Source organism: Diaporthe batatas (assembly GCF_019321695.1).
Source record: "Diaporthe batatas strain CRI 302-4 chromosome Unknown Contig00004, whole genome shotgun sequence".
NCBI lineage: Eukaryota > Fungi > Ascomycota > Sordariomycetes > Diaporthales > Diaporthaceae > Diaporthe > Diaporthe batatas.
In genome coordinates this window covers 933,159-951,176 of record NW_025408551.1, presented here as the reverse complement: position 1 = coordinate 951,176, position 18,018 = coordinate 933,159, and the positions used below count along the sequence as shown (strand labels likewise).

The 18,018-nt window shown below is 53.1% G+C and overlaps 7 protein-coding genes across 7 annotated transcripts; 4 read left to right on the top strand and 3 right to left on the bottom strand.

Annotated features, from left to right (window-relative positions):
• The first annotated feature begins 1,084 nt into the window (after positions 1-1,084).
• On the top strand, positions 1,085-3,414 carry KVR01_004605 (uncharacterized protein). Its single transcript, XM_044789611.1, has 6 exons — positions 1,085-1,504; positions 1,566-1,785; positions 1,877-2,169; positions 2,245-2,655; positions 2,766-2,962; positions 3,033-3,414. The coding sequence occupies exons 1-6, from the start codon at positions 1,392-1,394 to the stop codon at positions 3,293-3,295; spliced, it is 1,497 nt and encodes a 498-aa protein (XP_044646769.1). The 5' UTR covers positions 1,085-1,391; the 3' UTR covers positions 3,296-3,414.
• On the bottom strand, positions 3,399-5,360 carry KVR01_004224 (uncharacterized protein; the record flags this gene model as incomplete). Its single annotated transcript, XM_044792653.1, has 2 exons — positions 3,399-3,495; positions 3,808-5,360. The coding sequence occupies 2 exons, from the start codon at positions 5,358-5,360 to the stop codon at positions 3,399-3,401; spliced, it is 1,650 nt and encodes a 549-aa protein (XP_044646388.1).
• A 264-nt stretch (positions 5,361-5,624) lies between these two features.
• KVR01_004235 (uncharacterized protein) lies at positions 5,625-7,043 on the top strand. Its single transcript, XM_044789300.1, has 4 exons — positions 5,625-5,870; positions 5,940-6,409; positions 6,477-6,759; positions 6,813-7,043. The coding sequence occupies exons 2-4, from the start codon at positions 6,166-6,168 to the stop codon at positions 6,970-6,972; spliced, it is 687 nt and encodes a 228-aa protein (XP_044646399.1). The 5' UTR covers positions 5,625-5,870; positions 5,940-6,165; the 3' UTR covers positions 6,973-7,043.
• Positions 7,044-8,577: 1,534 nt separating this feature from the next.
• Positions 8,578-9,476, top strand: KVR01_004659 (uncharacterized protein; the record flags this gene model as incomplete). Its single annotated transcript, XM_044785545.1, has 1 exon — positions 8,578-9,476. The coding sequence occupies exon 1, from the start codon at positions 8,637-8,639 to the stop codon at positions 9,474-9,476; it is 840 nt and encodes a 279-aa protein (XP_044646823.1). The 5' UTR covers positions 8,578-8,636.
• Positions 9,477-9,934: 458 nt separating this feature from the next.
• Positions 9,935-10,826, bottom strand: KVR01_004087 (uncharacterized protein). The gene has a single exon (XM_044788015.1). The coding sequence runs from the start codon at positions 10,785-10,787 to the stop codon at positions 9,960-9,962; it is 828 nt and encodes a 275-aa protein (XP_044646251.1). The 5' UTR covers positions 10,788-10,826; the 3' UTR covers positions 9,935-9,959.
• A 1,066-nt stretch (positions 10,827-11,892) lies between these two features.
• Positions 11,893-14,483, top strand: KVR01_004604 (uncharacterized protein). The gene is made up of 6 exons (XM_044788529.1): positions 11,893-12,410; positions 12,473-12,593; positions 12,666-12,931; positions 12,981-13,234; positions 13,354-13,689; positions 13,759-14,483. Exons 1-6 carry the CDS (start codon positions 12,284-12,286, stop codon positions 14,140-14,142), a joined length of 1,488 nt encoding a protein of 495 aa, XP_044646768.1. The 5' UTR covers positions 11,893-12,283; the 3' UTR covers positions 14,143-14,483.
• A 231-nt stretch (positions 14,484-14,714) lies between these two features.
• KVR01_004324 (uncharacterized protein) lies at positions 14,715-18,018 on the bottom strand. Its single transcript, XM_044791442.1, has 2 exons — positions 16,912-18,018; positions 14,715-16,827 (listed from the first exon to the last, which is right to left on the bottom strand). The coding sequence occupies exons 1-2, from the start codon at positions 17,383-17,385 to the stop codon at positions 15,094-15,096; spliced, it is 2,208 nt and encodes a 735-aa protein (XP_044646488.1). The 5' UTR covers positions 17,386-18,018; the 3' UTR covers positions 14,715-15,093.

Genomic DNA, 18,018 nt, shown 5'->3' with positions numbered 1-18,018 from the left:
ATCCACGTGAGATTTTGGAATGGGTGATCCCTCACCCGGTATGCAAGATGGCTCATGCTGATGTCTTCCTGCGCGTGGCTTCCACCTGAATGCATGAAGTCGATGGTCCGTAGTTGACTGTAGCCCGTAGATTGTACCTAGGTAACAGCCCTGGAGGGAGGATTGTTCCGCCAATGCAGGCACGCGCCTGCATATCAGGGATGATGCCTAGAAACAGGCCGGACTTATGTTTGGGGGCGTAAAAATGGCAACAGACATCATCTGATCTTGGGGTGTAAGCGGCTAAGGAAGTAGAGGCCGTACGGATGCTGGGCAGACGCTGGGGCCCGCAAACTCTAAGCCCTTCTGCCTCAGCAACTGCCTACACACGTACCTGTGTAGCTGTGGCGTATATTCAAAACAGTGAAAACGTGTACTGAGCTACACCAGGCGGCTTCCTGCCGCTTAGGATGAACAGTAAATGTTTCATGGCCCGGGCGCTATAACTGTCGAGGCAACGGCATAGAGACGATCTGCTAACATGATCCAAACCAATAAAAGTAAAGTTTCCCCAAACCTACTAAGGTAAGTTACAGCCATAGCCTGATGGTAGAAAGCTCAAGCTCTAGGAGCGAAAACATCAATTAGGCACCGGTGCACCACTCCATACCTTGACGTGCAGTTGATCATGTGTCATAATTTCACATCCCGGAACGGAGGTAAGTCGGTGTAATCATGATAGCAAGGATATCATTTCATCACAAATTACTGGGAGAGCTGAGCCAGTCAACTCCCAATAGGGTGGCGTTCTCCCGGCTCTACCGTGGCTTGAATACGAGCGGCCCAGGCCGTAACTATGCGAAACCCTTGATCTCGTCTGCGTAACTATGAGTAGCCCTTCGCTGCTGCGGCCAGACGCCAATCATAGCTGAGCTGAGATTCGGTGTAAGCAAATCGTTTCAAGGGTGGCTTCATCGCAATCCCTAACCGAGGACGGCTGCTCGTTCCGTCCCAGGCTTAAAAGCAGTCAGCCGGAGTCAGCCCTAAACACCCATGCGATGAGCACAACGTAAGGCAGATCGACCCAAATATACTCGGTGTGTTGGTCAGCACGATGATGAGTTAACACGATTGGTGACCAATCGTGCTGGGATCTTGGGTGGCATAATGGGCCTCATTTTCCTTTAATAGGAGGCCGAAGGTCTACAGGTTGGCCACGTCTGAGCGTTGACGGTGTAATAAGTTGTCCGCCATTCGACCAAGCAATTTTTCGTTCAGTATTAGGACGCTTAAAAGATAAAAAACTCGGAGTTGTCCTTCTGTCCATCTGCTCGAGATCTGTCCTATTGTATCAACCACCCCCAAATCTCCCACCCAGAATCTACCAACATTGAATTGACAGTTCGTGGCAAATGTGTCCCAATCCCTTTTCCCATATCCCAAACTTCCCTAACCTGAAAATAAGATCAACCAAAATGTCTTCATCTACGGGTATCGATCTCAACAACATCCAAGGCGATATTCTGTGAGTATATGATTCTGAAGGCTTGGTCATATCGGCAGAAGGCTAATTTGAATTCTCAAAGGTCTGGACTCCCCAAGAAAGCTGAAGCATTCTTTTTCTTCGAGATAGACAAGAATGTTGCTGCATTCCGTGCCCGTCTCCACAAAGTCGTCCCCCTGATCGCATCAGACAAGTCCGTTGCCTCCGGGCGAGAGAAGATAGCAGCCCATAGAAAGAAGCAATCAGGCTTCCTGTCTCTTGCTTTCGCGAACATCTCCTTCTCCTCGAAGGGTCTCCAAAAGGTAATACTCCTAGCTTCCCTAGTCAGACTCTGTCCTTCACCTTTCACCTGTAATGCCGCAGCAGGCTGACAGATCGTATCGTGATTGTTAGCTCGGAATAAATGCAGCCGAGGCCAAGGATGACGGCTTCACAGCCGGTATGCTGCCTGATGCGAAGGAACTTGGCGATGCCGGCACGGGAGTCGACGGCAAGCCTTTCGATCCCAAGTGGATCCCCGAGTTCAAGAAGGGGACCATCGACGGTGTCATCGTGGTCGCTGGAGACTGCGAGCAAAGCATCAACAAGAAGCTGGATGAAATTCTTCACGTTTTCCAGAAGACTGTCCACAAGGTCATCAACATATCCGGACACAGCCGTCCTGGCAAGGAGAGTGGCCATGAACAGTAAGTACTACTTGTCAACGCCGTAAGGGGTGCCGAGACCCTGGCTGAGAAAACACGTACTAACTCCCCAAAAAGCTTCGGCTTCCTAGATGGTGTCTCTAACCCAGCCGTGGCTGGAATCAGCGAGGACCTCTCGACACAGGGGCCCGTCAAACCAGGAGTCATCCTCCTTGGCCGCGACGGCGACGCACAGGCAGCGGACCGCCCAGGCTGGGCCAAGGATGGCAGCTTTCTGGCCTTCCGCTTGCTGCAACAGCTCGTGCCCGAGTTCGATAGATTCCTGGAGCTGAACGCCCCCCAGGTCAACGACCCCGCCGTGGACACCGCCGAGCTCCTCGGTGCCCGCTTCACCGGCCGCTGGAAGTCCGGTGCTCCTATCCAGGTGACACCTGTCGAGGACGACCCAGAGCTGGCTGCAGACAAGACCAGGAACAACGTCTTCACGTTCGATCAGGGCAACCAGGATAAGTGCCCCTTCGCGGCCCAGTAAGCATTAATTTTCACCTGTCACGGACCCCCGTCTCTCATGGTTTGCAATCCATCTTCTATGATTCAACTTTTTAGGACCCGTAGCAGGACTAACGTCACCATCAAAGTGTTCGCAAAATGAATCCGCGGGGTGACATCCCCATCGATGCTATCAACCAGCATAAAGTTATGCGACGAGGGATCCAGTACGGGCCCGAGGTCGATGACCAGGAGAAGCAGCAGCACAAGACACAAAAGGACAGGGGCCTGCTGTTTGTCAGCTACCAGAGCAGCCTCGGCAATGGATTCCAGTTCCTCCAGAAGGGTGTGTGAAGAATTTTCCCTCATAATCTCAAAGTGGCAAAACGTTCGCTAATTCGGTGGTCGACGAACAGCCTGGGCCAACCGCCCCAACTTCCCGCCCAACGCCCCTACCGGACAAACACCCGGGCTTGACCCTCTGATCGGCCAGGTAGATACTTCTGTCCACAATGAGGGTCCCAGGAGCATGACTGGCGCAAACCCGACGAATGTTTCCGCTTCGATGGACCTGGGCTTCCAGGTGTGGGTCGTGCCGAAGGGTGGTGAGTACTTCTTCTCGCCTTCGATCTCTGTCCTCCGGGACACGTTTGCCAAGAAGGGCGAGGACCAGTTGTGAACAAGCGCCACGAACACGACGGAAGCTTTCATTGGAAGTTGCTTAAAGGGCTCGCAGAGATTGTTTAGACTTCTGATGTAGATCAAATGCCCCATACCAAATCTCACTGAATTTTGAAGTCCTGGAGCTCCCTTCCCAAGGCCAGAGCCTCTCCATCCATGAGTCCATCCATGTAACACTCTCCGACAAAACTGCAAAAGCTGTCAGACTCATCTTCAGCATCGCATTTCCGTAGAACCACGGGTACGCTGCAGCCGTAGAGCACGCAGACAATATCTCCCTTTTGTGCCCTTCTAGGTGCAACCCCGAGGAAGCCCTCTTCTGTGACCATGAGCCGACGGATCTTTCCTCCCATTATGCCTCTCATTCTCGAGAAGAAGCTCTTGGAGTGTTTTGAAATTGGCTCCTCAACACCAGACGCTTGGGGCCTTGGCGATATCGTTCGACAAATATCCTGGACGGAAGATCCCCTTACGCTCAGGTCCTTGTTCAATTCCCACCATGCAAGAAACCACGCTGGTCCTAGCTGCCCAGGCTCACCACCACTATCGGCAAGTTTGGCGAGCTGTCGCATCTCCCTGCCGTATTCTGCAACAGGTGCACGGGACTCGAGATATTTGTCCTGTCGGTTGAGTACTATGCAGCGGACGACCCCATCAAACAAATCCTCCTTGTGGTCTGAATTTTCAGTTGAGATATTGACTGGTGATGTAGATGGGGTGCATCTTGTTATCAGTCGATCATCCTGTGACAGGATACCCCCCATTCCATCGATTGAGTCAATCACGATTCCTCGGCAGCTCAGATGGTTGAACATGTCTCTCGAGTCAGCGGCGTATAGTTCAGCGCCGGAAGCCCTATAGGCAGTTATTCTTTTCAATTTCTTGGCTCCTCTCGCCGGGCCCGCGACAGGTCTAAAGTTCGCTAGAGCATCACTGGCGCTTTGACTGACCATAAGAGGTACCACATATGGCGGACACGAGACACGCCAGTCAGGGACCCAGCTCGGCCAGCCGTCCTCTTGGCTTTGAAATAACTGCGCGAAGCAGATGATATCTAGGCTCTTGTACCTTTCCAGGAAAGCCTGAACGAGACCGGTATAGAGGGTCCTTTCATCGTAGCAATATGTCGGACGGCCGGTCATGTGCCGGTCTTCTTCCCGAGCGAGGCCATGCACAGCCCAGATCCTGTCCCTCGGATCTGTTGTTTGGTAGTCTCCGCAGAAGGCCATCAAGGACACAAGGCTCATTTTGGGTCGGTTATGATCCTGTTCGTACCATTGAATAAGGCGTCGGCGATTCCATGCCGTTGTCCATGCCGCTTTCCTGATATAATCATCCAATGGACCGCACAGCTCAAGTGAGTGCAAAGCTTTGCGGAACAGGCGACGTGATATAGACTGAGCCCCACAATAGAAGGTCAATTCTTTTGCCAGCAGGAACTCCTGTAACGTCCAGACTCTCCGCCACCAAGGCAGCTCCAAAATCCTTTCCAGGGGTTTCCAGCCGGGATGGTCAGACAAGTCCGCAGGCATTCGCTTTCCTCGTTTCTTGTAGTCCTTTCGAAGGTCGTGTCTTCGGTCGGCGAGATGTGATAGTAGCTCAATGGCTGTGTTCGTTCCATCGGAGCCTTCGCATAGCCAAACGATAGTGGCTTTTGCCTGACGGTATATCTGACCCATGAGCTTAACTTGTGATGAGCGCTCGCCGAGGTTGTCCTGGTTGATGCAAATCGAGTCGATCCAGAACCAATCTTCGGCGAGATCAAAGTCCTCGGATGAGGTATTCCTGCAGAGCATGCGAAGAAGCGCCAACACATTTTTCAAAACTAACTTGTCCTGGCCGTTTAGCTGAATAGGCCTGTCGCCGTATTCCTTGCCGTTGCCCCAGGTGTATGAGACTGTCGTGAACGGCGGACATTGCGGGTCGCTGAGCGAGAATGTTGCCAGCTCCCCGCTCACCACTGGCAGTTCACTGCTGTTGGTGTCATCCCGTCTCAGCCTGATGAGGCGGATCTGTGCAGATGAGGATCTCAAGTCCTCGTATAAGACTGCACGGTCGACCATCTTGGCACATATTGAGATGCATATGCTGATAAAAGTGGAATGGCGGCGTAATGGCTGGTCGTGCAGCCACAGGGGGAATCAGTCATCAGTCGGACGTCGGCTCTGAGGGCGCTAACCTAATGAGGCAGTTAGCGGGGTACATATGTAAGAAAACCCTCCCTTCACTGCCTTATCTGGACCTTCACTGCGTGTTGGGTGCATTCGTGGGCGGTAATCCGGAACAGCTTCATCTAGATTGACGTTCAAACGGAACTACAAACAACCCTTCCCATTCAGGACCACCCTGGGCATGCACGTGGCCTCCACCCAGACTCTCGAACATGGTCTCATCTGCTGATCTGTGGAAATAGCCAGAGAAACAGCCGTCTATTCAGTCATCTTTGAATTACCAACCAAGTCCCCGAGGGTTCAATGTTGCTTACGCAGGGCCTTAACGTCCGACACTAACCCCCGGAGCCCTCCAAGGGCCCGGGCCGGTGCTGATCTGCATTGGTTTTGTCAGCTTTCAAGGCTGGTGTAAATGCCATTCACTGTCCATACAAACTTTCTTGGAACGCAGAATGCTGACAATTACGGTAGGAGAATCTTTGTGATGCTACCATGCAGACCGACCTGAGAACATATATATATATATATATATACCTAGGGAGGTATAGAGATAAATCACCGTGAGGAGTGGAGAAGACCGCATTCAACCTTTGGAATCAACAGTCCATCAGTCACAGCGCAACCAGTCAGTAGTCTATCGTCTTGTCAACATATTCATCTGGACATTCGCCTTTGTTGAACCCAGAGAGCCCTCAAAATGCCTTCAACATCACCTGTTGCTCTCATTCTTGGCGCCGGTTCCAATATTGGACAGAATGTTGGCCGGGCATTTGCGGCCAAAGGCTATAGGGTCGCTCTGGCATCCAGGACCCTGAAGGAAGAAGACAGCAGCCCGTCACAGGTGCACATTCGCGGCGACTTCACTGATCCCGCTTCCATACCTGAGATCTTCGCCAAGGCGAGAGCACAACTCGACCACCCATCGGTAGTGGTCTATAATGGTACGTTCCAGTGTTTTTCGGATCGGGTGTAGATCCTGAAGTCTCACTAACATGAATGACACGGAAGCCGCTTCAGCAACTCCTTACGATGCGAAGAATCCGCTGGGTTTGCCTTTGGAAGATTTTAATCGGGACCTCACCGTGAACACAACCAGCGCATTCGTAGCGGCTCAACAAGCTGTGCTTGCCTTCGAGAAGTTGCCCGAGTCTGCGTCACGCACCTTCATCTATACGGGGAACTGTACCAACGTCAAGCCGATCGTGGCTCTGATGGACCTTGGCGTTGGCAAGTCAGCTACGGCCCACATCATTGAATGTGCGGCAGAAGCATATAAACCTAAGGGTTACAAGTACGTCAGGTGCGGCCCCAGTATTTGTGCTCTCTCTCCTAACAGTTTTTCAGATTCTACTATGCCGATGAAAGAAATGGTGATGGTTCGCCCGCATACGGGGCCAGGGACGGACCAGCCCACGCAAAGCTTTACGTTGACCTTGCGGAGGGGGCCTTGCAGGGACCGTGGCAGCAGACATTTGTCAAGGGGTCCGGATACCAGAAGTTTTAGGCCCTCATAGCCCAGAACGAAGCTATAGAAAGCTTCGAACTACGCCTGAATACCACTGCAAAGTCTTTGAAGTTGAAGTCTAGCCACCACGCCTTTGTGAATCTTCGTTCAACACACGAACACATCATGGTCACTCTGCCACCGCCTCCCACGTGTCAGGTAGTTTCTTTCATAAAGGGACCGCGCAGCTCGGTGGTCACTGCCACGTCAGGGATTTGACGTAGCGCCGCGCCATCTCACGCCAGATCTGCACCAACAGACCCAACACTCTTGTGGTTCCGTTTCTAATCCGTATACATCTGAAGATATCAATACATGGCGCCTTCACACACAGGTAAACGCTCTGTCTTGAGCGTTTTAAAAAGTAACATTTGAAACTAGTAGACTTAAAGATTTCTTAATATAGTGTTGAATTCTAACATAATGTTGACCTTGATAAATTTTACCTATCATAGCGTTTTATTAGCCTTTCACTACTATTTAGATGTAGTTTTCTAATTTTGTTTAAATTTTAATTTTTAATATCATTCTGTTCCTATGTTAGGGTTAGAGACCCTCCTTCCCCCTAGTACGTGTAGTACGCAGGGTCTGCCTTGATTTGTAATACGACTGTCCCGCGTTCCACAGCCAATGATCCCATACGCCCTTGTGGCTGACTACTGTTCAGGACTACTCAAGTTTTGCAATTCGCATGCCTAGGTAGACGATCTCTCTTTATCAAAGGCTTTTCAACGGAGTAGGCGACGTCCTTTTAGCTCAAAATTCCTAGTGAAGATGGAAGACGAGACGACCCGAGCAGCAGCAGTGCCAACCAAGGAACAGGCTTTGGTCAAGGTCAGTCACGCTGAGATGGTACATGTAACTTCAATGTTCCTTGCCTAACTTATCTAGGCCTGCGACCTGTGCCGGAAAAAGAAGGTGAGATGTGAGCCAACAGAGAATGGATGCAGTCAATGTATCAAGTTGAAAATGGAGTGCCGGTTTACTCCTATCTCAACGAGGAGAAAGAGTCGAAGACCAGCTGGGTCCGCCCCCGTAAATGCTATCTCCGGCAATTCGTGTTCTGACAAATGCGTAGGTATAAATATATAAACCAGCTTGAAGATAGGCTCAAGAAGTTGGAAAGCCGCCTGCCGCATCCTGGCGAGAGGAATCCTCTTTTGGAAGCCGCTCAGTCGCAGCAGATGTATCCATCACTTGGTGTTTTCGACTTCAGGCCCAACGAGAAGCAACGAGATCATATCACCAACTTGACGACAACAATGGAGAGCCAAAATTGGCAGCAACGCCCAACCTTGGCCATTACTAATGTTGATAATGGCTTGGTTCTGCCTGGACCGACAAACGATGGAATGCTGGTATCAGGTAGGAACTCGGAGGCTACTGAATCTTTGGGCTGCCCTCGACAGCCTCCGGCCTCTTGGAGCGGGAGACTAGCCCTCGGTCCATTCTCACTGCCTTCTTTTCACGAGCTTCCAATCAAGTCAGTTGCACTCGAATTGGTTGAGGATACCTTCAACAGTTTCAACCACTTCTTCCCTTTGTTTGACGAGCAGGATTTCTTTTACCAATTTCATCAACATTATACAGAATCCAGCCCGAGACAGCCGGCATGGTGGGCATGTATCAACGTCGTCCTTTCACTGGCCCATCGATTCCGCGCGATGCGCACTCTCCAGACAGCTTATGAGAACACCCAATCATGCGGCTATATTCACAACGCCCTCGCAGTTGTCTCGGAGCTAAGCGTCCTACCCCAGAGCCTACCAGCCATCCAAGCCCTGCTAGGCATGGCCATCATCCTCCAGGGCTCGCCCAACCCACAGGCGTCCTCGGTGCTCACAGCCGCTGCAGTGAGGTTGGCACAAGCTATGGGACTACACAGGAGGGCTCAAGGCAAGGATCTCTCCGTAAGACAAGTAGAGCAGCGGAAACGCGTCTTTTGGGCTGCCTACCTTCTGGACAAGGACATTAGCCTTCGCATGGGTCAGCCTTTTGCACAAGACGACGACGACATGGACGCAGAGCTACCCTCGGAGGATCCTACTGAGTTACCGTTCATCAACCTTGGAAATAATCTTAGAAGAATCAGTTTTTTTAACTCTCGAATCGGACTTGCGGTGATCCAGGGGCAGGTGTACAAGAGGCTCTACTCCGTCCAAGCTACCAGACAATCTGAGGCGCAGAAGAATATTGTGGCAAATGAGCTGAGCTCTGTACTATCCTTTTGGAGGAGCAGTGTACCGATAGATTTCGAAGATGGCTTCGCGACGGCATTTCAGGCTCCTCTTCCGGTCATATTCGTCCATATGCTTATTTTGCGCTTCACATACGTCAACTGCCTTGTCATGATCGATCAACATCGACCGCCACAGGCTCCCGGTCCGGATCTCGCTTTATATGGAACTTTCATGCCTGCAGAAAGTCCATGTGTCCTCGAATCGCGAAAGGCGATTCGGCTCATCAAGCTTACACCGCCAGGGGACTACGCTTGTGTATGGTAAGCTGTTACAACGCCTTGGTGTGTAATAGAAAATTGATTTCCCTGACACATTAAGGATACTACTTCATTCTGCCTTCGCAGCCGTTGAAGTCCTCCTACGCAACGTAATTCGGCATCCTGAATCTTTGCAGGTGACCTCCGACCTCCACATCGTGCAACCATTCCTTCAACTGCTCGAGATTCTAGCTGGGGATAAGAGGCAATGCTCGCGTTCTGAGGAGGCAGACAGGATGTATATAGTGTGCAAAGAACTCAATGTCCTGGCGCATGATACTGTCAAGCAGTCGAATATGAGCCTCGATTTGGAGCTACTGTTGGACATGGAGCCATGAACGGCATACTTGCTGCCACAGATCCAGAGGCTTGAGCTGTGTAGGGATGAGGTTTTGGGGAGCGAATGCTAGAAAAGTGTCAAGACACACAAGCACACATTAATTGATTGTCCTCAGCAGAGTACCTTCTCAATCTATCAGGTGATTCCAGACTATGGTAGAGTATATCCACCATCAATGACTATGTCACTGCCTGTTACATAGGTCGATGCATCACTCGCGAGATACAAATACAAAGCCTTGATCTCCTTCACATCGCCCTGGCGGCCCAGCGGCGTCATTCGAATACCCTCGTTGAAAACCTGGGGCGAAGCGCCCATTTTTGTATCGAAAAAGCCCGGCGAAACAATGTTGACCCTCGCAAATTCGCGCCACTCCCGGGCCAGGCTCTTCCCCAGCTGTGTCACGGCCGCCTTGGTTGAGTTATACACGGGCTGGTCGACCGGGACATTGACTATGCGGGCCGAAATGCTGGATGTGATGATGAGGTTTCCGAAGCCTTGTCTCTTGAACACCTCGCCGGCATATTTAGAGCAGTAGAAGACACCATCTACATTGACCGAGTACTGCTTCTTGTACTCGTCAATGGTCTGCTCAGTGATGGGCTTAGAGATGGCCATCCCTGCGTTCGCCACAAACACGTCCAGCTTTCCGAAGTCCTCCACCACGGCACCTATGGTCTTCCGCACTGCTTCTGGGTCTGACACGTCCACCTTGTAGGCCTTGGCTGTGATTCCCATGGTCTTGGCCAGGGTCTCCCCTTTGGCTATTGCAGCATCGTTGCTGTTGTACCACAAGGCAACGTCGGCGCCGGCCTCTGCCATGGCCTCTGCTGCAGCAAACCCGATTCCGTCGGAGGCGCCATTGATAGCCACCACTCGGCCTTTCATGCTGAATTGTTCGAAGACATTGGATGGGATATTGGGGACAGGCTTGGGGTCGCGGGGCGCGGCCGCCACTTCGTCGACTGTCATAGACATGTCGGACTTTCGACACAATTTGACTAAGCCTGGTAATATGGGTGTCGGGGGTCAAGGGGCACAAGTGTGAAAGACCAGCCTCAGGAAGGAGATAGATAATAAGAGAATGCCTGTTGAGAAGGAGAGTCTTCAGCCACCATGACGCTTGTGACGCCCTGGCGTTATACTACTCCAGCTACTACGTGGGGGAAGTGGGACTGGCCGTCGGGTCTCGGGTCTCATTGGGCCGATGACCAACCGAGGCCGTTCTTTCCAAGGTTGTACGCGGTCGAAGTGCTTTTCCCATCGCGGTCCATGATCACCTCCCCTCTCAGCCACCAGCAGGATGGAGTTCCCAGCCAATGCGACCGAGGTCCTTGGCCCCTACGTCAACCAAAATGGCAAGCCCTCAACATGATCATCGACACACGTAGACGAGACACACTTGAGCTGTTGAATATTCTAGGAACCTTGGAACGCATGACTCTGCAACCTCGAATCAAGCCTACCCAAGCTTGTTGTTCATCACGTTCTTGTGGGTAGAACATGTTATGGCTCTAGGTGCTGGCAGCTCATCAAGCCCATGTGCCGAGTAAACCAACGGGTCACCCCAGTTATCAAGGAGCTGGAGGGCGGGAGAACGGGTCCCGTGGTTGTGATTTCTGTGATGAGCGGAGCGATATGATCGAGAGTATCATATCATAAGAGACCTATAAGCTTCGCTGAGCTTCAAGAATGTTAGTCCGCTGTTTCGGTCATGCAATGAAATTGCATACCAAGCGTAGGTATTTATTACCCCATTGTGGTTGCCTCCGGTCTGCCATTGCTCGCATGCATAATACATACTTGCGCACCTAGGTATGTACTTAGGTAGAATCCCGCCCTGGCGTCTCAGCCATTTGAGGGAAAAGCGCATTTAGAAGTGGGACATGGAAATTTGAAATTGTACGTACATGTGCACGTGGGTTACATTTTGATGGAGTGGCACAATGCAATCGATCTGCCAGTGTTGCGCATGCCAAGACTCCGGACCCGTCAACTCCTCGGCGTGGCTTGCTCCCATATGAACTTGAAGCTGCTTGCGGTCCGGGACGGCCTCAACGCTTACCCGACATCCATCGGCACGGAACCTTGAAGCCTTTCCACCACAAGCGTTATGAAGACTGACACAAGTTTCCCAACTTGCCCCCAAGCAGTCTCGAGGACCCTTGGACTCAAATATCAGATTACTCAAGACCATGGTACCATCGATGATCGTCATTGGCCTGCAGGGGTCTCAGACCCCCAGGCACGAGCCCACTCCGGAAAGCTTCTTGTATGGCCCGAGACGCTCATTGCGTCTCCACTTCCCTCACCGACTTCAGCGGCCCCCATGGGCCCAAAACGTCCCTCTCACTTTCACTCACTGCCGCCCGCCCGCTCACTCACCAGTCGGTCGGTCTATTGGCACCCGTTTTTGACGAAGGTTAGATGTCCACCATCCAACACGCACACGGGCCGCCACCACACCAAGGAGAATGGGTGACTTGATCGACTCGCTGTTCCAACGACAATGCTCTGTGAATCAAGACCCTGAAGACCACGGCTGGCCCGGACAAGACCCCGAGGTGACCATCCTCGAAGTTGGGGGTCGGAGACCCGTTGGTGAATACTCCCGGCACCCCTGTGCACGTGCTCTGCGCGATGGGCTGACTGGGGACGACTAGACTCATATCAATGCCGGAGCCCACAGGAGCTGAGACGCTATCTAGACCGGCGTAACGAGGATGAGGATGACCCGTTCTGGGATGAGCCTGTGAAGAGAAGGCCTACTTCACTCAGGCTATTGTGAGCCAGCACTGCTTTCATATTACTACTGTCACGTTATTGAAATAATACTCCATACTGACCTGATCCTAGCTTCCTCCCATATCCCGACAATGGTGCCAACAAAGCCTCGCCCTTCTCTCCGAGGCCATCTGCAATTGGATTCGCAGAACTGTTATGCGAGAAGGCAGGGTTTGCGTTAGAGTCTGGAGAGGCTCGTGATGGTAGCGACGATGAAGAATGGGTCTCGCCGTCGAGTTCACCACGCCAATCAGTCATGGCGGCCTACCCAAGAAAGACAGATACCTCACTTGACAGGATAGACGAAGATGACGAGGCGACGGGCGTGGACTACGGAGGTTGGTCATATCTTCATGGCAGTAGCTTCGGCCAGCTGACTTCTCGTAGCCGACTTCAGACACAGCTGGGTATGGGAGGCACGATACATACGGTCTACCACACAAGCCCTAGCCGACCAGGACGCCACGACATACTTCTGTATAAACCTCCCGAAAGTATTGCAGAAGCGTATATCAGACGCTATCCATAGTATGACGGCTTTGGCCAAGAACCCGCTATTTCTGGATACACTTATAATCGACGAAGTCATAGCGTTCTACCGCGACGCGATTAAAAGACACCGGGCTCAGCTCCTGGCTCTTGTGAGTCCCATGTCCCACATGTACATCTGCGGCGTTGGCCTCCTTCCGGTCCACACACTACCTCTTGTCTAAAAAGCACAATGCGTGATCATTCAAGAGTGGCTAACACCCAGACCCAGAATGATGATGAATCCAACAGCACCGACCTGTCCATAAAGCTGGAGGAACTATCGACGCAGTGGCGCACGATACTAAGGGACATACAGGACATGCAGGCACACATCCACCACCTGCGCTCCGTGGCCGATTCGAGGTCATCCCGGCAGCAGGACTCGGAGAGGACGTCGGGGCTGCACCCACACGGCAACTATCACAGGCACACGCGCCAGAAGTCGAGCGACGTGTTCGGCCCGCCCGCGACCGAGATCCTGCAGCTGCAGCTCTCGACCTGCGACTTCTGGGCCCGCTGTGTGAACATGTACCTCGACCGGACGACGAACCGCATCAAGAACTCGGTGAGATAGCATGCTGTATCCCTTGCCTCACTGCCTGCTAATAACTAACAATGAATATACACAAACCAGACCTACCGCATGACCAAGACCATCCCCCTCCGCCGCCGCGGCTCCCTCCCGCAGCTCAACCGCCGCCTGAGCAACTTCACCATCGAGGTGGCGGTGCACATCCAGCGCAACAGCGCCTCGGTCTCGACGCTCGCCATGTCCTTCCTCAGCACCGTCTTCTTCAGCCCGGACGGCCTGCTCTTCGCCCTCACCTACTGGTGGTGGATCGCCGTCACCCTCATCCTGCCTCTGACCTTTGTCATCATGCACCTCTGGTTCGAGACGCTCGCGACCAACGTCGGCCTGCTGCGCCGCAAGACCGGGGCCGCCCGGGGCGTCACGCGGCTGGGCGGCGTCGCGGAGGACAGGGAGGCGGATGAGGAGGATGGCGAGGTCGTGGACTGAGCTAGGTACGGGTCTTGATCTGGTTCTTGTTCTCGTTTTCCAGGCCGGACTGACTGGTCGTTCTGCGACCGGCCCAGTGTTACTGCTACTCGGCATTACCAAAAAGTGGCTTCGGCCCTTGCATGCATGTTGCGAGCATTTTTTTTCTTTTTCTTGGCTGTTTACCTAGGTATCAAGACAGTGTCATTCTTCATCCTCATAGCATTTTCGGACGCAGGCGGGAGACATCTGATTTGCACAGCATAAAGAGACGGCTCAGTTGGATCGCCTGCTGGTTTCACATCGGGACTCAGATGCTGCGGAGAGAAGCATCTGTCACCCTTCCTTCCATAGGCGTTGAGGTGCATCAATAAGCTTGCTTTAGCATAGTTCATTAAACATTCTTTGTGTCATGAAAAATCTCCTGATCTTGTGTCTCGGGGTTGATCCCTCAGCCAAATGTGTCTCGGCTTGCAATTTCCACCTGCCAAAACTTTAGAACCACCTAGGTTTGGCTGCCACTACAGTGTTATGCATGTCATATTCTTGGTTGAGTATTTACTCTCATCAATTGTCACTCGAGGAATTCATCATGCGTGGATTATTGAATTGCAACAAGCTATAAACCCGAGCAAGCCGTCCCCAGGCTTTCCCAACCCCTCATGATCCAACCCGAGAGTGCTCAAACGCCTATCAGAATGCTTGGTCCCGAGAATGTTTTTGTTTTTTTTTGCGTGCCGGCCTGTTCTCCGTAACACCAATTTTTGACCGCCGAGTGGTCGGATGTTATTATAATTGCAAACCCCTTTACGCCTTTGTCCTATGCCACCCGTGCCTGTGCCTGGCCCTGATAGCTCCCAATCGAAACATAGTGGTATAAGCGCGCCCCAAAACACAGAAAGAAACAAAAAAAGAACAAGAAAAGCTAGGCTCCGATCGCAATGCTCCCCCATGTCCCTACGTCCAACATCATTATGATGTCTCCCCAGGGCTTGTGGATCGTCTGCACCCATCACTCAGCTTGAAATTATACAACTTGACTTCTCCATCCTCGCTCCCCGACGCCATAAGAGCGTCTGAAACTGCGACAGATGTAACAGGGCCCGTGTGCCCGGCAAAGGTGCCTGTGCACCGGCCAGACCGCGGATCCCAGGTCTTGACCAGGCTGTCGTTCGCGCCGGTCACCATGCGGAGACTGTCGCACTCCACAGACCAGATGCCCTCGAGGTGACCCCACTGGTTTCGAATCACGCGGCCAGTCGAAGTGTCCCACAGCTTTAGTGAGGCGTCGAGTCCACCCGACAGTATGTACCGAGCAGGCAGAGGACGATCGGGTTGGTTGATGAACCCCGGCCCGTAGGAGGCGCGGAGTTCAAGCTCGGGGTTGCTGGAGCCAGAGTCAGGATGGGCTGGTGCCGAAGACGAGCTGTGTCCGCTAGAAATAGACATCGTCTCGGCGGGGTCTTGGCCAGCGGTGGCCGGATCCTCGTCTGGCTCGAAGTCGGCCGGCAGTCCCAGAACTTGCTGCACATGGCCGACATGGCCAATAAACTCGCGAATGATTTTGCGTGTATCGAGATCCCAGAGCACGACAGTACAGTCGTCTGATCCGGACAGCAAGGTGCGGCTGTTGGTGTCCACTTTGACGTTGTTGACCCAGTCGTCATGATGCTTCAGGCAAAAGGCTTCTTTGTTGGAGAAGTTGTAGACCCGGATCGTGTGGTCAATGCTGCCAGTGGCGACCAACTCATCCTGAAAATGCACAGAGATGACGCCGTCCGAGTTGGAGAGGGTCCGCATACACTGGCCCGTGCGCCAATTCCAGACCTTGACAGTCCCGTCCAGACTAGCACTCAACAACTTGGTGTCGTCCATCTGGAGAGAGCGGATCCCCCGCGTATGTCCTTTCAATGTTCGGACTTCCTCGCCGGTTTCCAAGTTCCAGATCTTGATGGTGTTGTCGTAAGAACCAGTAGCGAGGGTGGTGTCGTCCCAGATTTGCAAGCATGTGACTCCGTTGGTGTGCCCCTTGAACGTCTTTTGGGTATACCGCATCAGCTTCCAGTTGACACCAATCTGCCAACGATCACGGTAGACGTCCTTCCAGGGGCGTCTGTGCTCGACGGCGTTCTCGCCGGAGCCAACCCGAGACACACACTGACGTTTCGAGGGCGCATCCTCTGCCGAAGGACTGGCGTTTCTCTTTGGAGATGCCGGCGTTTTGGGTGTATTGGGAAGAGGTAGTGTTGGTGGCGAGAGAGGCATGACATGCTCTGATGGTTCTTTCTGGCTTGCTGCGAGACGCCGTTGTCGAGTCCAGTTGCGCAGCCTGTTCCGCTCGAGTAGAGGCAAGCCCCACCCGCACTTTGTGCATTTCCTGTCAATGTGTTGCTCGCACATCCGGTGCCAGACCGCATCGTCATCTGCCAGAACTCGCCAGTGGCGAGATACTTGGGCCGCCTTGCAGAGTGACACGGTATCCAGGGAAGACAGGATCTTGATGGAGATCTCGTTGGGCAGCGCGGAGATGAAGTCGATCTTTAGCTGGGACTGGACCTCTCGGGAGACTAGGCTCAGCTGCGGGAAGCAGGACGAGGACAGAATACCCTGGATCATGAGCTCTCTGTGTTTTGATGGTGCAGCGGAGAAGAGGCTCCAGACGTGGGTAATAGCCTGTTGGTCGGCCTGTGGGAGTTTCTCGAGTTCCTGTAGTAGAGTAGTGTCAGAAAGGCTTGTGCTTCACGGCCCATGCGTGTGCATCAGTGTCAGTGTACGAGCGGCGCGACCTACACTCTGGATCATGGCCATCTTGTTCTCATCGGCAGCCTTCCGGCATTTCGAGTCTGGTCGATGTCGGTAGCAGAACTTGCTGTTGTACTCCTTTTGCCTCGATGGCTCGTTCGGGTGGGCGGACTCGATCTTGGACACGGGGGCGTACAAGCTCGGGACATGTTCCCTGAGGAAGGGGGTGACTGTTTTGCCGACCAGGGTGGACGACATGTTGACGAGGCGGGACTTGTCCTCCTGCTCCTCCTCTGGCCGTCTCCTGTCGCAGTTGAGTAGCTTGTTGAATTTTGTATCGTTGGCCCCGGAGGCAGGCTCTACCTCACCGTCCTCGGTGTGTGGTGGACTGGTTGGGAAACGTGGGCGAGTACCGGGTCTGTACTGGGTTGTGGGGGTAGCGCCATCGGGGCGCAGGGAGGCGTCATTTTCCTGCGAGGCACGACGAGGAGTGTCGGTCGGAGAAGTGGATGGAGGCTCCATGGTATCTGTGCGAGAAGGCCAGGATGGGGGAGGCGCTGGTGCAGGACAGGGGCCGCGGGGACGTTCCTGTCCAATGCTTTTGGGAGAATATTGCGCCAGTTATCAAATTATGCTTCCATTGGAGAGACGTGTAGCAGAGCTTCGGCAGCAGGTACGTGATGGCGTGCTGTCGGGGAATGTTGACAGGCTTGTCGGTTTCGAGCCTCACTGGCAGACTGGATGTACTTCGCTGTGACGAAGCGCCTTGGCCGTGTCTCGGCCCCGTGCTTGTCCCTGTCCTCGTGTCGTCGTCGGTGGTCCTGCGTCTGTCTGAGTTGCGTCTTGCTAACAAGGCCGATACAGGGGGACTGTGGTGGAGACCTGGCGGATGGAGACTATGCGTGTTCGCGAACTGCGGTGGGAGAGGGAGAGGGCGAGGTGAGCCCTAGGCCGTCGGGTCGGTACTGAGATAGATATCTGTCTGTCGCCAAGGGGGGTGGAGGGGGGTCAAAGAGGGGGTTGCTGTGGGCAGGCGGTTTGGGACCCAGGTGACAAAGGAGGAGGAGAATTGGATATCTGTTGGCCGTCTCTGTGCTGGTGTGCTGGTGTGCTGGTGTGCAGGTTGGTTGTGGTGGAATTCTGGGGAAGGACAGG

Excerpts from the sequence above, each read along its gene's own strand:
- KVR01_004605 (XM_044789611.1), top strand. The coding sequence starts at position 1,392 with ATGTGTCCCAATCCCTTTTCCCATATCCCAAACTTCCCTAACCTGAAA. Across the intron at positions 2,656-2,765 it reads AAGTGCCCCTTCGCGGCCCA|TGTTCGCAAAATGAATCCGC; the intron begins GTAAGCATTAAT and ends TCACCATCAAAG. Across the intron at positions 2,963-3,032 it reads ATTCCAGTTCCTCCAGAAGG|CCTGGGCCAACCGCCCCAAC; the intron begins GTGTGTGAAGAA and ends GTCGACGAACAG.
- KVR01_004604 (XM_044788529.1), top strand. The coding sequence starts at position 12,284 with ATGGGTGACTTGATCGACTCGCTGTTCCAACGACAATGCTCTGTGAAT. Across the intron at positions 12,594-12,665 it reads CCTACTTCACTCAGGCTATT|CTTCCTCCCATATCCCGACA; the intron begins GTGAGCCAGCAC and ends ACCTGATCCTAG. Across the intron at positions 13,235-13,353 it reads GGGCTCAGCTCCTGGCTCTT|AATGATGATGAATCCAACAG; the intron begins GTGAGTCCCATG and ends ACCCAGACCCAG.
- KVR01_004235 (XM_044789300.1), top strand. The coding sequence starts at position 6,166 with ATGCCTTCAACATCACCTGTTGCTCTCATTCTTGGCGCCGGTTCCAAT. Across the intron at positions 6,410-6,476 it reads ATCGGTAGTGGTCTATAATG|CCGCTTCAGCAACTCCTTAC; the intron begins GTACGTTCCAGT and ends ATGACACGGAAG. Across the intron at positions 6,760-6,812 it reads TATAAACCTAAGGGTTACAA|ATTCTACTATGCCGATGAAA; the intron begins GTACGTCAGGTG and ends ACAGTTTTTCAG.
- KVR01_004324 (XM_044791442.1), bottom strand. The coding sequence starts at position 17,385 with ATGGAGCCTCCATCCACTTCTCCGACCGACACTCCTCGTCGTGCCTCG. Across the intron at positions 16,828-16,911 it reads AGATGGCCATGATCCAGAGT|GAACTCGAGAAACTCCCACA; the intron begins GTAGGTCGCGCC and ends ACTCTACTACAG.
- KVR01_004087 (XM_044788015.1), bottom strand. The coding sequence starts at position 10,787 with ATGTCTATGACAGTCGACGAAGTGGCGGCCGCGCCCCGCGACCCCAAG.